This window comes from Molothrus aeneus, chromosome Z, assembly GCF_037042795.1.
Source record: "Molothrus aeneus isolate 106 chromosome Z, BPBGC_Maene_1.0, whole genome shotgun sequence".
Classification (NCBI taxonomy): Eukaryota; Metazoa; Chordata; class Aves; order Passeriformes; family Icteridae; genus Molothrus; species Molothrus aeneus.
This window is the reverse complement of record NC_089680.1, coordinates 9451294-9469897: the sequence shown is the minus strand read 5'-3', so window position 1 is coordinate 9469897 and position 18604 is coordinate 9451294. Positions and strand designations below refer to the sequence as shown.

The 18604-nt window shown below is 43.6% G+C and overlaps 1 protein-coding gene across 1 annotated transcript in view; it reads left to right on the top strand.

Annotated features, from left to right (window-relative positions):
• The window catches only part of PDZD2 (PDZ domain containing 2), a 137589-nt gene that overhangs the window by 113022 nt on the left and 5963 nt on the right, over positions 1-18604 (top strand). The window contains exons 15-22 of the mRNA XM_066569531.1: positions 658-761; positions 1505-1673; positions 2807-3597; positions 4735-4879; positions 6897-10485; positions 11104-11221; positions 14227-14328; positions 16650-16920. Coding sequence (XP_066425628.1) covers positions 658-761; positions 1505-1673; positions 2807-3597; positions 4735-4879; positions 6897-10485; positions 11104-11221; positions 14227-14328; positions 16650-16920 — 5289 coding nt within the window. The remainder of the gene's footprint in view (positions 1-657; positions 762-1504; positions 1674-2806; positions 3598-4734; positions 4880-6896; positions 10486-11103; positions 11222-14226; positions 14329-16649; positions 16921-18604) is intronic.

The following is an 18604-nucleotide window of genomic DNA, read 5'->3' as shown; positions in this document are numbered from 1 at the left end:
AGCACAATGTTCCAGTAGGGATAGAGCAGGAGGGGTCTACTCCATCCATGTATGCTTGACCTTAATGGCAAAAAAACCCCAAAAAGTATTTTGACCATTTGAAAAAGTCCAGGTGTTGCATACTGGACTATATGTTTTAACACCATTTTGATCTTTAAAGTCATGTCAAGATGTGTACTCTGGCATCTCTGTGATGTGTTTGAACTCCAGCATTTCCCAAAGTCTGGCTTGATGAAAGCAAACTTTTGGCAATGGCAGCGACCAGTAAGGTGATGTTCAGACAGAAATGTTAGATTAGTTATGATCCCCTTTTTTGTGTGTCAGCTAAGATCTTCTTTGAAGTTGATCTTGCCAGTGGCTGCTGATTTGTCTTCTGAGGTTGCCCCTAGTCAGCAGCGTGCTCCAACAGATGGGAAGACCATCTCCTGCTCCTCTCTTGTTCATAGCACTGCCCTGGGCCTGGCTAGTGGTAACATTCCATCTGATCTGAGGGGGAGTTTGTGAAATGCTGAATAAATCTCAGTTTAGGAAAGCAATTTAGATACTAAATAAGTGGGATTAAATGCAGCCACCAGCTCGGAAGATGAATGAAAAGCCTGTTTGATTATATGGCCTACAACTTTAATTTTTGGCATCTAAATAATCTGTGTTTAACAGGAGCTGTGCAAAAAAGTCCATCTCCTAGTGTGAAGGCCAAACAAGGAGAGACCTCATCTCCCCTCAGCTGGACTATGAAACGCTTCTTGGAGCCAGCAAGCCGGGTAAAGGATTAGATGCAATAAAAATAGAGCCTGCTTCAAATTCAGCTTTTACTGAAGCTCTTACTTGGTCAAGGGGTTCAAAACCAAACCTGCATGCTCCTTCCCTGTCACATGAGCTCCATAAAAGGGTTTGTTTCTTGTGTCACACACATTTAAATTGTGACAGCAGCAAGCTTCTCTTTTTCTGTGTGACTGTAGCCTTTGGGAGTGATGTGCAGAGCATGGCAGAGAAGGACATGGGGTCCCACCTCCTGCCACCTCCAAGGTACCCCTGCTCTGTGGGACACAAAGTTAGCAGGAGGAATCTGAGCCTGTGGGCAGAAGGCTGAGACTAAGTCCCTTTATATAGCCATTGCAGGGAAGAATCTGTTTTTCCTGGTAAAGCCATGGAAGCCATTGACGCTGTGTCTGGAGGTACAAAGCCTTCCCTTCTCTCAATGTAGAACAAAGGGAACTGCAAAATTGAATAGTTTCATCCCTTGTTTCTGCACTGAACCACTCCTGTAAAACAGTGGGATTTGGAATCCTTTTTTATTTATGGTATTGGCTAAAAATGTGTTGGTGTGCAGTGTTTCAGACATCCAATTTCAACAGTTTGGCTCTCAGTATACTGACAAGTCCTCTATTTTAAAAATAGGATTTAAACTTTATTGATACAGCAATGCAAGTGGTCTGTGTGGAGCTCTGCAGGCAGGGGCTTTATACATCGAGGACAGCAGGTCACCAGGGTCACTTCTCTTCAGCAGGGATCCGTCAGCTCCGAGGCAGAGCTTTCCCAGTACTTCTCCCATGATGGTTCGAGCCATCTCCCCTTCTCTGATGCTGTCCCTGGCTCGTGTGATGAGGAGCAGCTCCGTCAGAAGAACAGGCATAGTTGGCTGGACGATGGCTCTCTTCTCCCTGGCAGCCTGAGTAAGTGATGCAAATGTGTCTGGTCATTGGGCTGGTGGGCAGAGTCACTGAGGGCTGGGTTCCTGTACAGGAGAGCTGTGGTGGTCCCTGTGCTGGGAAGAAATGCCAGGCAGTGTATTATAAGCCATTGTTGATCGCATGAAGTTCTGGAAAAATGAAGGAATTTACAACAATCCACAGAAATGCCTGTTTCCATGATATTTTGTTCAAGACACTGTTCTGATAGTGTGAAAATGACTTTGATTGGTTTGGATGAAACTAGATTGATAGCATTGCAGAGCTTGGGGTTTTTTTTTCAAATCATCTTTTTTATTACATTTGTGGAGACTGTTCATAGCTATCTCAGAAACTTTGAGAAGGTCAGTATACATATAAAAACAAACAAATGTGCAATTTTACATCAGATATTTTGCTTGTGTATATTTCTCCCCATGATAACTGACTGAAAGAAGCTTGTGTGTCTTTACTGATGTGCACCTGATCACAAATTCAAAGGATTAATTTGTTCTCTCTTTCCTGTGTTTCTCAAGTAATTTCTTTGTCTCATCTTATTTTCTGTGGAAATTATTTAATGTTTAAATGTATTTTTACATTTCTAACTAGCCACCAAAAAAAGCAAAACAAATTAACTTCCCACAAAGTGAGATGCAGTTTTTTCTAAGGAGAACCTGGGAAGGGTTCTTGGGTTTGTTACTTGCTAATTTGAACTTGATTGTTGCATTTCAGTCTTGGTTGAAGAAAGCAATTTTTACTCTCTGTGAGTTAATGCAGGAGTCCTGAGCTTAGATTCAGGGAAAATGTGATAGAAAATCTGTTGTTTAAACTAAAATACACATTTGAATTTGCATCCCTTTCTTCTTTGAGTCATAGTCATAATTTAGAAGTAAACTGAAAACAGAACTAGACATGCTAATGAACTGATTTGGGGAATTACCCATAAATTGTAGTGTTATCTGCAGTCCTCTTGATGTTTACTGTAGTTAGAGGGAGGACATGAAAAGCCTGCTTTTTGCTTTGTGAGGAAGAGTTAAGCTTTCTCTGTAAAAAGACCACATGTATTCTGCTGCAGTGAGATGCCCGGTGTTAAAGATCATCTGTAAGTACAGTTAAAGTATAACTCTTTTTTTCCCTAGCTGCTAGAGATGCAGGAGTGACAAAAGCAAATGGTTTGGCTTCTCCAGCTAGTGGGAGGTCATCTGGCCATCACAACAAGCATGTGGAGTCTGTCCGACCTGGCATCCTCAGCGACAGCCCCAAATCTGCCCGCAGCCCCTTTCACCGACAGAGGCGGGTTGTTTTCTATGATGGTGACGCCAGTGATGACGATGAAAGTTCCCACTTGCACAGAAGCCAGAGGGCCAAGAGCCAGGAGGATGCTGGCATTGTCATTACAACCTCGTCTGTAGAAATCGATGATGAGAGCCAGGACAGTGAGTCATCGAGATACAGTGGCATGGAGACATCTTCCCCTGTCTTCAGCAACTCTGTAGAGTCTGCAGACAGCACGCTGGAGCAAGTTGAATCTTCTTTTTTCCCCATCATAGCATTTGATTACTCAAGTGTGCCTGAAGTTCGTCTTGGCAGCCTGAGTTTGAGGGAGCTCCGGGAAGCACAGCTTGAATCCAAGAGATCGCCAAAACTTGAGCACAGAGCAGTCACCAGAGTGAAAAGCATGATGAGCACTGAGTGCCGAAGCCTTCAGAGACATAGGACAGAGGAGCATGGCTCTTACAACAAGCCTGTTGCCAGGATGCTCCCTCACAGCAGGAAGTGTGAAGCCCCTGATGTGGTCGGGCAGGGCCAGGTTGAAGTCGTCACTCTGGTTCGCAATGAGCACGAGTCATTCGGCCTGGATCTGGAAATCCAAGCCATGCCCTTAAAGGTTGTCGTCACAGGGATGCGGCCAGGGGGACCAGCAGAAATGGTAATTTGTAATTTGAGTGCCTTATAGTGATGTGCTTTCCCAGTGTGGGGCTGATTGTTATTATTTTCATGGTTATTATTAAGCAAGTGGTCTGTTGAGAGTAAGCACAACTGAGGTGTTTTTCCTTGCTGGGCAAAATGTCCCACCCCATGTTGTTCTGGAGCTGCTGCTAAATAATTTGTTTCTGATTCAGAGGGGCACCCAGGCTAATTTGAAACTAAGAGAGGCAGGACACGGATCCATTGAGATGGCCTCATCCCTTCTTGCAATTGCAATTTTGAGGGAATGCAATTTTTGTATTTATGTTCTAACTATGGGTAAAGACAAAATAAGTAAATCCTGGTGGCAGAGGATGGTGGTAACAAATGTATATTATGCTCTACTATTTTATATATGCATGTCCCCCTATGACAGGAATCTGGAACCAAGAGGCTTTAGGTGCTGGCCAGGTTTGCCAAGAGCTGGAGTAGAACCAGTAACACATTGCTCTTCTGCATCTCATACATGCCCATACCAGTATGGATATGTGCTTCACACTGGTTGTGGAATTGCTAGATGCAGAAGTCCAGAAAGGAGAATAATACTCTGGTGTACAAACCTGGCTGTAGCATTTTTAATCTCATTAGCGGCCGCTAGGATAAGAGGGGATATGGCATAGCAGTTTGAATAGGGCTGTGAGATCTGGGGATTTGGGTTTTTTTCCTGCCTTTTTCTCAGATTTCTTTTGCAGTATTTAGAAACAAACCTTTACCTTAAGAGCTCAGATCATGTCTGTTCACCTGAGAAGTGCATGGAATTAAAAAATGACACACAGTGTTCCAGTCCTGAAGAAGCTAGGGCTGATCCATGCCATTTCATTTAACTAAGAGGACTATGTCCTCCATCATGATACTAATCTCCTGGAAAAAACAGCAGATCTTTTGACCTTCCTGTTTTAGATTGATCTCTAATTCTCGTCCTGGCAGAAACACAGTCTGTTCTTTATTTATGTGCTGGCAAACTGGCAGCAGTGGTACCTGTGCTCTGCAGTGACGTGAAACAGAGGATATTGCTCATAAGCTATTAAATGCTTCCCTACAATCTCTGCAGGGCTTCTGATGTGTATTTATAATTTCCTTGAATCTCTCTTTGCATCAGGGATCAATGGGCAAGATGGCTGTAGGAGATGAGATTACCACTATCAACAGCATCCCTGTCAGCAAGATGATGTACGAGGAAATCTGTTTGCTTATGCAGTGTCTTCCCACATCCGTAACCCTGGAGATCCAGAAGGCAGGGCCAGGTGAGAAAGCAGTTTTGCTTTTGTACCATTTATTCTGGGTACAAGTGAACAAAACGTCCTTGGATCTCCTGGGCCTGACCTGCTGTCCTAGCTTTCCACATGGATTCAGAGAAGAGGACGGTGGGACATTGTATCTGCATTGGTGAGCCAAGCAAAGCACTTCATCGCCAAGTCAAGCTTCAGGGTCCTGTCTGGCACCATGATAAGGGGAGAAAACCTACTCCTGTGTGAAGTATTCAAAGTTCCCACATAGAGCAGGTCCCTCCTGCCAGTGTTTGCAGAGGCCTGAGTCATTTGATACAGTCCTGGAACTAAAATGGCAGTGACTCTTATCCTGACAACTCATTTTATTGCTGTGCCTGTTCATTAAATATATAGGCCCCTTATAATCAAATCTGTCTCTCTTAAATCTGAAGTTCTAGTAATGTTTTTATGAATGGACAATAAGACACTAAAAACCTCTTTTCTTTCTTTTTTTCTTTCCTTCCCTTTTATTATGTCAGAATTATCTAAAGTGCAGGAAGATGAAACAGAAAACTAAAATCTTACAAAAACGTTTATTTTTATGTTTCATTACAGAAAGTTATCTAGTGTGAGTTGAAATACTTGATACCTTCTTGCTTTCTGCTCAGGGCTGATTTATGCTTCTACAGCAAGATATGAATCCCCACAGACTGTACAAATTATGTGGTGTGGAAATGAGTGTTTGAAAAAGAAAAGCATACTTTTCAAATTCAGGAAGAACATAATATTTTGCTTTGTTCTAGCTTATGATCCTCTCTGTGTACTTTTGTGTACCTGGGAACCTAAAGTGCTTCCAGATGCTTGACTTCCAGTTGTTCTTCAATGAATTCCAGGATCTTGTTCTTGTTTCCTTAGATTGCTGTGGCTTTTCAAACCAATAGCACTGGGGCAAGGACACATTGGTAGCACTTTGTAAGGCACTTCACCCTTCCCCTTGTCCTATCTCACTGTCAAAAAAGGTGATAATCCACCATGCTGAAGCAGGGGAGTACTTCAAATTCTAATCTGGCTGCTTGAGATTGCCCTCCTGAGGTGTTTTTCCCTTGTTGACTCCAGGAGAAATCAGTACTTCTTAACATGGATACCTAAGTTAAGTGATGTGGATGATCCTGCAGGTTTGTGTGAGAAGTACAGAGATGTGCAGGCACCTTTAAATGAGCAGGACAGGACATTGATACTGAATAGCCTCTCCTTCTTCATACGCTTTCTCGGCTCCATGTCATAGTAACTGGCCTCTGGAAGGCAGCTTGAATGGGGATGCATGTCTCAGAAGCAGTGTAGAGAGGTGGAATCTGGTGCATAGAGTGAAGTGCTGGAAGCTGAAGATGTGGAGAAATGGGTCAGCCGGAATATGTCAGAGTGCAGCAGTGACAGAGAGCTCGGTGTGCTGCCCAGGAGTGGGTTAAACATGTTCTGGAACATGTTAAGGAGAGGTCTATGCCAGAAATGCAGTAAAGCCCATGTGCTTAATGTGTGCATAACGTCACCCATGCATGTCACATTGAACACCTGCAAAAGTGCTGAGGGGTCAGAGCCAAGTTATTTATGCACAGACTGTCACTGTGTTATCTGGTCACCTTTGCTATGTCAGGGCTTTCTGTGCTCCCTGGGGTCTCTGTGGGAGACTTCAGAGATGAAACAAGTGATGAGAAGCAATGCTGCTCAGCGTGACTTACTGCATGCTGACGCTTTGGTAGTTGGCTGCTTGACTGCTGTAATTTCAAAGATGAGAGTTAAACAGATCATGACTGCTCACCTTGGATAAGTGGATTGCTCCCTTCTGTGCACTACTCAAATACACATGGTTATGATTAATTTGAGTTGTTGTAAACATCATTACAGAGGAGGAGGAGTGCAGATCAAAATGAAAACATGTAGTCTATGTGGGTGTCTATTTTTGTAATAAAACCTGGTGTTTTCTATATCACTTCTTATATTTGACAGGATTTTGCCTTTTTTTTTCTTTTTTTTTTTTTTTTTAATCATGATGCAGCTGTCAGCAGATTTACAAACCTCATCCTGTCTCCAGGGATAGACACTCAAAATCAGGCCAATGTCAACAGCATCCTCACAGCAGAGGAAGAGCAGAGCTCTGGGAAGCGAGAAAGAGCAGGTCTGCAGACTGCTGTCGGCAGCTGCGTGGCGGAGAGAGCAACACTGCCGCCCGATGCCCCGAGCAGGGACGTGCACAGAGGCAGCCCGAGGGCCAGCCGTGAGGAGGACTGCGCTGCCATCCCTGTCACTGACATCGATGACCTGCTCAGCCAGATGGGTGCCCCCGAGGGCAGGGCCTCGCGCACCCCGTCGCGCGCAGAAAGTCCCCTCCGGGACGAGTACACCACCATGTGCTGCTGTGGCACTGACGAAGGCTGCCCCGGCTCTGAGCCACGAGCACCCAAGGAGGAGCTGCTGGAAAAAACTGTGAATTGTGGAGCTAATGCACAAGGGGTTTTGGGGCTGTCTGTGTTGGACTCCATCAACACAGGCAAACTTTTTACTGTGAATAAAAACTCTCTAAATAACTATTCTAGGAATTTTAGCAGTTTAAATGAGGATGAGTTACCTGCAGCAAACTCTCTGGAAAGGAAGAGAAGTGACCCATTTCCAAAGTCGATGTATGGGGCTGCGGAGGATTCTCACTCGGATGCAGAGTCTGTCACAGAAGCCTTTGAAAGTGCTAGTGAGGTGTTGCTTGGGCAATGTGCTGCTGCTAATGCCCCCACAGGCTCTACTGTAACAGAGTCAGATGAGGAGCAAATTGAGATTTGTTGCATGAACGATGAGCCGCAGAAGCCCGCACAGGAACAGCATTGCATCTCTGGAACAAGCTCATCCTCACTGTCCCTACTGCACCCGTACAGTGGCAAAGCTTTGCAGAGTGATGGCTGTGCAATGTGTGGGTCACTGGAGACAAGCATCAACAAACTAGATTTGGAAGATCATGGTGGTCCCACTCCATGTCCTTCACAGTGTCCAGATGTGTCCTCTGCATCCTTATGTTCTCCTTCCTCAGTTCTCCTGCCAGAAGAAGACATCCTAAAGAATTCAGTCAGTATCCCTGAAGTTTACTCTTTCTGTAACAATGGTGCCTTACGTACAGAAGAACAGATAGATTTGGGGAACAGTAATGAACATAAGAAATGCTGTGAATCCACTGAAGAGAAAGGATCTCTGCACTGCAAAAAGACAAGCTTTTGCTCTGCTAGAAATGTCAATGTCTTGGAGAACAGCTTGTTTGAGAAAGAAGGATGTCATGATGAGCAGAGATCCAAATCTGAAAGTGAAATGGCAGTTGATGATTGTAATCATACTGTTGATTATTGCTCAGTGAAGAAAGAAACCAACAGTTTGTCCACCTTGTCTAAAACAGACAGCAATCATGTGAATGCATCATCAACAAGAGGAATATCACTCAGGTCACCCTTTCCTACTAGATCTAAAGATCCAAAGGCTAATGCAATTCATGAATTGCCAGGAAAAAATGAGAAAATTAACTCTGTGACTTCAGGAAGGACTTCAAATGGAAAAGTCCAAAGCTCAGGCACAAATCACTGCAAAGGAGCTGCAGTACCGCACAGCCCATCCTCACAGAAAAAATCCTGTCAGGAGTCTAAGGCAATGGCACAAAAAAGTATAATGGACACCCTTTTAAATAATCAGAAATCTAAAGCAGGACCAAAGCTAAAAGGGTTCACCATCAAAAGCAAAGCAAAGACAAATTCAGATTCTTCTGGCATTACTCCTACCAAAGTCAATGGAGCTGATCAGAAAAGGGCTTCTGTTTCTCCACAACTATCCCCCAAACTCCTGGGAAAGAAAACACCATTGTCCCGTAACTCACCTACAAACTCAGATCCTGGAAAGAGCATTTCAGCAGCCTCAAAGACTCTGAAATCAGAGCTAGAAAATAAATCATCTCTGGTAATTTCTGAAGATTCACTTCTGCCTCTCCTGAATGGCAGCAGCAGTCCAACCATGAGTGGTGAAGTGAAATGTGGCTGTGGGGAGCTATCATGGGGAAAGCCAAAAGAGAAGCAAGTTTCCATGCAGGCTGTGGTGTGTCAGGGTAAGGATGCTAAGGTGGATGACTTCAGAGCCAGAGATAGTCAGTCCATAGTCACCTCACCTCCTCAGGGGATGCCAAAACCTGAATATGTGAAAGGGAGGACTGATAACCCCGGAGGAGACCTGAACACAATCAAAAGCATCCATAGTGCAGATGACCTTAGGCAATTAGATCTGCAAAACGTAGGAATGGCTGCTGGAGTCTGCTCTTCTTCATTAGGGTCCCCCTCAGTTCAGCAGGAGCAGCTGGAAGGGCAGGAGATCCAACGCACTTTCATTGAGGTGAAGCTTTCCTCCTCATCATCCCCTTCCTCCTCCTCCTCTGCCTCGTCCTCACCAGCATCATTTTTGCGGCTGCCATTGCTGGAGAAAGCAGAAGAGGTGAATGCAGAAGTGCCTCGGCTGACTGAGGAGATGGGGACCATGCAGTATTTCTCAAGAGGACATACTGCTGGAGACAGACGTCTCTGTGGCTTATCAAAACCTGTGACGAGGACCTACTCGATGCCATCCCAGTTAGCAGGTCACTTGAGGGAGGACTGCCATGTTACAGAGGTTCACCCTGTGCAAGGCCCTCAGGGCCAAACTGCAGAGGAGAAATACCCACAGGCAGCAATGGGGGTGTTAAAGATGGTTCACCTGAATCTGCCTAACAGCCAGAGTGGAAAGGAGCAGGCTTACACCTCCAAAAGTACCCAGAAGGTCCATGATGTGTCCTCCTCAGCCAGTGACGTTAGCTACCCCACTGCTGATAAACTGAGAAGCTTCAGGCGGAATTACTATTACTATGAGCTGAACTGGCCCCATGAGCCGATTTCATCCTTCTCTGTGAAACAGAGGATCAAATCCTTTGAAAACCTGGCAAATTTTGACCGGCCCTTTGTGAAGGCCATTGATATATGCTCGGCTGCAAGGTTGCCCCTTGCCAGGAGGCCGTGTGGTGGCTTGGCCACCACATCCAGCTCCGCTGAGTCTCCGTGGGCACTGCGGCGCAGCTTGAGCTCCTACGGTGGCAGTCCCAGCCCAGCCAGCACCATGGCCAAGTCTCCCCTTGGCACAGAGCCTGTGTGTGTGACCGAGGGTGGCAAAGGGGATGGAAAGCCCCAGAGGAGCGAGGAGGACAGCGCTGGGGCAGACATGGCCGCCTTCCCCACCTCGGCCTCGCAGGTGCGCCGCAGCCGGGGCCTGGGGCGGCCGCCACTGTCCCGCTCCAGGCTGCGGGAGCTGAGAGCCCTCAGTATGCCCGACCTGGACAAGCTGTGTGGAGAGGGCTTCTCAGAGCCCCCACAGCCTGCCTGCTTCAAGACAGAGCTGGAAATCACGCCCCGCCGAGTCCTTGGCACGCCTGCTCAGAGCGGGGCAGCTCCAGCAGCCCGCTGCAGCCCAGCGGAGCTGGGTGGGATGGGAATGAGAGCCTGCAGCCCCTGGGACAGCGGCTCAGGGACGCCGGGTTCTGCCTCAGATGATGACATGCCCCATGGCAGATCTCTGGATGGGGGAAACAGCTGGTCTATCAGGTTGGTGTCAGCTTTGCTGTTATTGTTTCATCCCTGCCCAAGGCAAAGCTTCCACTGTGCTGCAGGTCTGCCCCAAAGCACGTTTCAGCCTACTGTCCCCTCATAGTCTGGGGCTGCCATTCATGACCTTGATGCCTTGGAGCTGCCACGCTGCTGTGTCTTGGCTTCAGTACAGAATTAAAAATTTCATCCTGGAACGGCAGGGCTCCTTTTCTGCGGCCCCTCTAGCTGGTTTTGGTCAGTTTTTGGCCATGTTACAGCACAGCAGTAGTGGTGGAGAGGAGGCTGCACAGCACTGCCTGCCAGCACAGCCTGTGGTGACAAGCGAGCTTGTTGTCCTGCCAGAAGTAGTCTTCAGATGTAGCTGTCTCCTGTTAATGTCTGTTGCTAAAACCATTAGGGAAAGATGAGGGGAACAGAACAGGGACTGACTTTCAGAGTTATTCTTAAATAATCTTCTCTGCCCCTTCCTATTTTCCCAGCACACACCATTTCTTACCAGTTTTTGAGACTCCTTCTTTGTCATTTATCGTAATAAAGCCTATACTGTATACATGAAATGTATCTCTACAAAATTGGGAAATATAGAGCTCTTCTGTCTTTTTATGTTTATTTTAGCTTGGATCAGCTGCTCATCTCAAGCCTGGACCAGCAAAAACTGCAATCTGTTTTGTCAGTGGTAGTACCAAAATGTGATGTTGCTGCTATGCTCCAAGAAGTCAAAGCACAAGTAAAGGTAAAAACCACAAGATAAAACTGGGTTATTGGTGGATTTATGAGGGTTTTCTTAAAGGCAGATAAAATCTTTTCCAAACTGTTTCAGGGCTCCTCCAGTAGGCACATGACAGGCTTTTACTATCAACTGCAGTGGATGTTAATTTTACCAATGCTGTTTTTAGATGCCTGCTATAAATCTATGATAATTTTGAATGGCTTTTTGTATAAGGAAGTTCAAAAGCAGTTGTGAGTCACAATAAATAGACCTATTTTAAGTGGAAAAGGATTCCTCCATCTGGGCTCCCCAGTAACTGCATATCAGAATTTAGCTTTCCACCAGCCATCTGGGTCAGACTCAGTTTCCCCAATGTGCAGGGGAAACTGAATCTGCTCCTCTTTGTGCTGGTGCCTTTTGCTAGAAGCTGCAATCAAGAAATTGAATTTATATTGTTCAGTGCTGAACTTGAACACCAGAATGCGGCTGCTGAAGTGTTTATAAGAGACTTCTGTGACCTTTCTTGTTCTCTTTTGTGGAAACTGGTTTTTGTATCAAGATAACCTGCTTCATTATGTAGGTGTTTGAAGAAGGCTTCCAAAGTGAAGTGCCTGCCAGAGCATTACTTCCCTGCTTTTGGTGTTTCTGTTTGTGGGATACATCCACATCCTTTTTAAATCAGAACAGAAGTTGATAAAATAATGACGGTGCTGGAAGGGAAACTGCCATCTGGTCTGCATAACTGCTGGCTGAGCTGCATCTAGAGTGTTCTTGAGTTTTGTTCACAAAGATTGCAATTTCAAACATAGAACAGGCTTGGGGGAAAAGGACCTCCCCAAAATATCCAGCTTTATCTCCTTCCAGGGGACAGCATAGCTAAAGAATGCAAGTCTCAAAAGTTTGGTGAGCCAAGAGGGCTATTTAGGTTTACTGATAAAATTAGGATTGGATTGCACAACTGGACAGAGGTAATTAAGTGTTCTCTAAAGTATTTTGCATGTGTTTTTGGAGAGATTATTTATTTATGCCACCTTTCAAAGCCTGAGAGCTCAAATATTTATAAAGCTGAATGCTTTTTGGAATGCACTCCTTGTCTGCATAGTTTCTTATCCATATTTAAGCCCAGTGTGGCACATTCTCTGGAAAATTTTATGCTATTCAAATGATGGATTTTGAATGTACAATAGAACAGTTCTTCATAGTTATCCAGTTGCTGAAAAATGAGACGGACTGCCTGATTTGGACTGAGAGGTTCTCTGGGAAGAGTTTGTCACCGTCCTTTGCATTAAACAGTGCCGAATTTACTGTTACTAGCATTTAATAAATGCTACTAGTATTAATTTAAAAACGGTAATTTTAGTTAGGTCTCTATGACTGGTATCTTTGGCTAAGAGTCTAACCAGAGGTGATTACTGGAGGCCTGGTGGGTCCTTTGTGTGTCCAAGTAAAGCAGTAAGCATCTACAGCCAGGTCTCTGCCCAATATTATGTCTGCTGGCAAGGAGCAGCTTTGAGGGCTGGGGAGGAAGGGAATGCACCTTGGGAATGGGAAGCCAGTATCCAGACTGTGTTGTTGACTGGCCCAACACATCTGATCCTTGGATAACTCTTTTAACATCTGAACTTCTGACTTTCCTTCCTTCACCAGTATAAACAAATTAAATTGAGATATCATGGGTTGGGAAGAGCCTGATCTCTTGAAGAAAAAGGGCTTCTGCAGTACTTAACAGTCAAAGATATGTGTGCTTCCATTGCTTGGAAAGGGGCTAGTCTAGTTACTTAACTGATTTTATTATTTCTAGACAGACATAAAGCTGTTCTCACTTGAGTACAGTGAACCAGGTCTTACAAAACACTGAGGACAAAATATTCTGCCCTCACTGCTCCTCTCTCCTTGAGTGCTGATGGATCAGTGATGTGGAGCAGGATGACATCAGTTTCTGACATTGCAGGAATGCCTCTAGTGTAGGAAATCTTCCACAGACACTATGTGGCAGAGAAACATGCCGTGAGACCAAGAATTTGACTGTTGTTTCACCACAAAATCTAATGATCTGTGGCTCCCTGTGCTGTCTGAAACAAAAGGCAAATGCTGAATTAATATGTTGAGTTTAATGAACTAAATATATATTTTAATGCTAAATAGATTAAGAGATTGGATTCTAATGATTTGCTGTTACTTTGAGTATTGGCAGTTTCTGGAAATAACTGGTATTAGATGGGATCCTAGGGAAAAGCTAAGAAACCTGCTTTCTACTTCCCACATCTGATGCTCTGCCCCACAAATAAGTACTATGTGCCTGCTCCACCAAATTCCTTTCTATAGGTCCCCTTACACTACAAAATGTAATCTCTATGACAGTGTCAGACTTGTTGGATGCAAACCTGCACCAATCTTTTTCCTGTGCAGGATGCTCCCATTTCTACAACAGCACAGCTCAGTTGTGATTAGGTCACTAACAGGCTCCTTACTTTCATCTCCCAAGAGAAACAGATTTTTCTGCTGTCCTATCTGACCTTCCCAAGCTTCAGTAGTGTAGCCACTCCCCCTTGCAGGATTGTCCAGCCTTGCTGAGAAGAGGGTGATGCAACTGCCCTGCACTACATCTATGAAGATGAAATTGGATAACAAAAGTATTAGTAATACACTGAAGAGTACAGTGCTTGGTCCAGAAAGGTGTAGGAAATATTGAATTTTGACTGCAAAATGTTGAACAATGCAAAACTGACTACAACCTGTAAAAATTAGGTTGCCCAAGGTTTAATGCCATTTCACTACCTAATTTTGACTTTGTTTGCTAGCCTTGGACTGACTGAAGAAACCTTCCTTGTCACCTGAGTTCTCCTAGATGGCTGCTTCATCTGTAACATGAAGGGAAATGCATTTAATGTCTCAGTTTTGATTCCTTGAGTTGTCTCTTTTCACCTGCCATAATTTGTGGGTACTGGGAATTTGTCATTTATGTGGGTACTTGGTCTTAATATTTGGTTTTGTGTTTTTTTCTTCCCCTTCCTCCATTTTTCTGCTAGAGCAAAGAGGACACATACTTTGTAGTCTTGCACAAAGAAGAAGGAGCTGGCCTGGGATTTAGTGTTGCTGGAGGAATAGACTTGGAACAGAAATCAGTCACAGTAAGTGATGGCTGCAAGTCATTTTTCTACAAAGCTCACTTTAAAACAGGCTGGTGATTAGATCAAGTGCTCATTTATCAAGACTCACTGCAAGTCATTCACAGTGTCTCTCAGAAGCAGCAGTTTACCATCTGCTACTGAAATCAGAGTGTCTGGGAAGTATAATTTTTATTATTGGAGATGGATAACAATTATGCTTTCAGGCTTTAAAAATCTGTTACTGGATGGGGTGGGCTAGATCTAAATCCTATCTATGCATGTAAATAAAATTCTGCATGCAGCTGCAGTGCACACAGCATTTTAGGGGAGACTTAATTTCCAGCACTTGAAAGGAAACTCTGTGCAGCAAAGTTTTTGAAGGATTTTTCAGATCACAAGACTAATTGTTGCAGACCTCAGCAAACATTATGGATTTCATGTCACAAGTTTGTTTTGAGTTAGTAAGATGTGTGGGTGGTCAGTAAATGAGGGTTGTTGTCTGGTTAGGGTTTTTTAAGTCTTAAGGAGCATTCTGAACCAAAGATAGCATCCTATTAAGATACTGGTATGTAAAAAGTGACTGTTCAAAAACAGATCAGTGAGACAGAAAAATCCAAGAAAACTTCATGTCCTGTGTGATGTTTTTTTTTAACACAAAATATATATTTAAATTCTGCCCTGAGAGATCCATTAAATGCTAAGGTTAAAAGAAGGGTATGCCCTCCGTTTTGGGGCCTACAGAAGCCCTTGCAGGAATCTTCTGGGTTTTGCATTTAGACAAGACCCATATAAATAAATGTATTTTATATTAAAGTGTCATTAAGTTAGAATATGGTCAAAGTCTAGAGTGCAGGCTTCTACTTCTCTCAGTATAGAAGTTGTTCCCTGTCTCTGTTCCCAAACAGTGGCAGCTCTGAGCAAGAGGACGGCTCAACAGTGTCCCCCCAAGAGCGTTCCTTAGAGAATTCCTTACGTAGAGACTGTGACTTTACCTAAAAAATAAGATCTTGAGCTCTCTCAGACCGAGGGATTGATGATATCCTTTTCCTGAATTCTGCTAGGCATGGGACCAAATGAGTCTCAGTTCCTGCTCTTTCCTGATGCTTTTTCAGAGGGTGTAAAGGGATCTTAATCATGTTCTTGACCCACTGGGATTCTTGGTCCTAGCTAGATTTAAGGGTGCTGAGCTGCTTAGATGGGCTGTTATATCAACACTTGGGTGAAGAAATGAAAATGCCTAATGAGCTTCAAGGTACTGAGGAGGTGAGCAACTAAGGGAAGGCAGCAGATTTTTGGGCATGACCCCTGTATTCCACTTGCATTTGCATGCCTTCATCTGTTATTGAGGCTGTTATTCCAGCTTTGAATGCTGGCTTAGACTGGCTGGAAATTTATCTCATTGGATCTGTGGGGTTGTAGCAGGTGCCCATCTCAGCATGGCCCTGCAATGAGATGGAATAGGAGCCAAAAGGCTTCTGATGCCTTGCTGCTCGTCTGGGTATTAGGATAAATTCCTAAAGATAATGCAGAAATGTGTCCACAGATTTGCTGCCTTGAACATTTGCTTGGCAGACCTAGTACTGTCTCCATGGGAAACCATATTCTGGCTGCTAAAATTAGAGTGCCTAATAGGCAAGTCCTTAAATACTGGGTCTTGAGTCTTTTAGTCTGTTCCTTTTTGTAAATGATACACATCTAAACTTGATGGAAGTTTTCTCAAAGTTTAATCCACCCTGAATAGAGTATTTTTTTCTCAAGAAAAATGCATTTCAAGCTGCTAAATCATCCCTTTCCATCTATTTGCATGATATTTGATCAGCCATATTGAGGCAAACAATTAAATACTTGTACAGCTGCAGTAAGTCAGAGCCTTTCTGTGCACAGATGTTTAGAAACGTGCATTTGAAAACAGCACAGGATGCATGTCCCAGCCAGTGGGAACTAGGGGAGTAGGTGTTGCACACCACAGTGTTCTTGGTGGTTGCTGTGGCACGGACGTGGATTTAACCTCTGTGTCACTTGAAATATGTTAACTGAAGGCCTGTGAGGAGTTTAGTGAGATCATAAGTGATTTTTGATATTACATTCCCTAGCTGGTTTTGGTCATCTTTGTCTTAGAAATGACCATTCAATAATAGCATCTCTGAATTCCCCCATCCCCAAATGGAGATCTGTCTAGTCACTTTGAGGGTGTTCACTGGAGCAAATGCTGTGTGCTTGGTAACCAGGTAGTGGGCACTGGCTGCAAATTTTGGTAGAGTGTCTCTGTTCAGTGTGGCCTGTAGAATGCTGTGTGTGGTCATGAGGTTAAAACGTCCTTGTTAAAATTACCTTTCTTGTAGGTCCACAGAGTGTTTTCAAAGGGAGTGGCATCTCAAGAAGGGACTATCCATCGAGGAGATCTTGTTCTGTCAATCAATGGCAAATCTCTGGCAAGCTCAGTCCATGGGGATGTCCTGAATACTCTTCATCAGGCAAGGCTGTACAAATATGCAGTCATTGTCATCCAGAAGGAAAAAGACAAAACAAACAATTCCTCCAGACTTGAGATATCAGCTACTGGCAGAAAATGTGTGGGGTCTGGAAAGGATGTTTCCATGGAAATAGGAACAGGTATGATCTTTGTCCAAGAATAGTTGGAAGGATTCCTTTGCAGAGCAGACTGAAGGGAAAAATGTCAATGTGTTTTAGATTAAGAGCGTCTGTGCCTTATATGATTGAAGGGAGAAAATGAAATTACCTTTAAATTTTATTTGTTCTCTTTGGAATCTAAATACAGTTTGGGGTTTGGTTGTTTGTGTTGGTCTTTTTTTTAATTATTGTAACAAGGCACAAACTTAGAAGACCTAATTTAGGGCTGAATCTAATTTCTACTTAGGTAAGTGGTTCCACATACTCTTCCAATCCAGGATAAACTCCTTTTAAGTAATAACAGTAGTCAATGCAAGACAGAAAACAACCAGAAATAATTTTTAAAAATGTTAAAAAGAAAGTCCCATGCTGTGCCATTGATTAAATGTAGGGACTGAGCTTGTTCTTTGTAAAAGCAGATTTCATGCTGTTTCTACTAGAAACACAGAAAAAATATTTTTATGTTGCAGTAAAGGGAAGTAAGCCTATTGAAGTCAGCCATCCCACAGGAATGTAGGGACAAATGGTTTAAGTGGAAATGTATTAGTGGAATATTAGGTTCCTGTTTGGGAACAAGACAGCATTTGGTGTCAAGGCTGCACCTGGGGTGTTAGGAAGAGACCTCTGAAATTTTTTTTTTAAGACCCAAACCCCTTGAGCATCTCTCTGGATGGTGCTGCTTGAGAGCAGGGGATGACCAGGGGCCTCCCCCTCCAGGGCAACACAAGGCACTCAGCTCTGTCCACCCCAAAACAAGGACACGGAGCTGCCACTCAATTCTTTTTAATCTGTTGGATGTAATCATTACTGTTCTCATGGGGATTTTTTTTCTGTAGCAGTTTCTTTTGTTTTGTGCTTACACTGGGTTTTATGATGCGACTTTGTAACACAGCTTATTAAAAAAAATAAAAGAAAAAAGCACTCTGTTAATTAATGGATCAGCCTTTCTGGAATTGCTCCCATGGATATAATCTGTGTAATTACTTCAGAATCCCTCTCTGCCCTAAACTCCCTACATCCTGCACCCTGACAAATGCAGAATATCTACTGAGTCCAGGCACTAGGGGGCAACATTATCTCATAAACAAAATAGTGTTGGGTTATTCAGAGTCTTTCCACCCTTCCAGGTGAAGGACGTCACCAGATGTTTTAGATAACATTTAAAGTTGTCCAAGATAACAGTAGCAGTAATTTGTGATAACACAGACTACATAATTATTACATTCACACAGGGCAAAGAGGATCCTATTTTCCAAAACTGCAGATTTATTTCCTCCTAAGCAAAATCATGTTTTAAGTCAGCTACAGCAATATTTCACTTCAGAAATATCTGCTATGTAGGAGGCATGGTACAACTACAGTTAATTATAATTAAATACACAGACAGGAGACAAGAAACAATTTTTCCCCCTAGTAAGTGATTACAGATTTTTGCTTAAGAGAATGGAACATGTTTGCTTAAATAAACATTTCATTCATTCCTGTTACTTAAAAAGATATTGTTCATTAAATAAGCAAAGGGAGCAAATGAAAGAAAAAGAAATGCTCTCCACTCCCTATTTTTGTAATTTTTCAGTTATTTTGTTGATATTTAGAGTATTTGCTAAATTTGCTAGCTATAATTTTGCCAAAAAAAGATGCCTTGGCAGGTTTTTGTTGAACATGT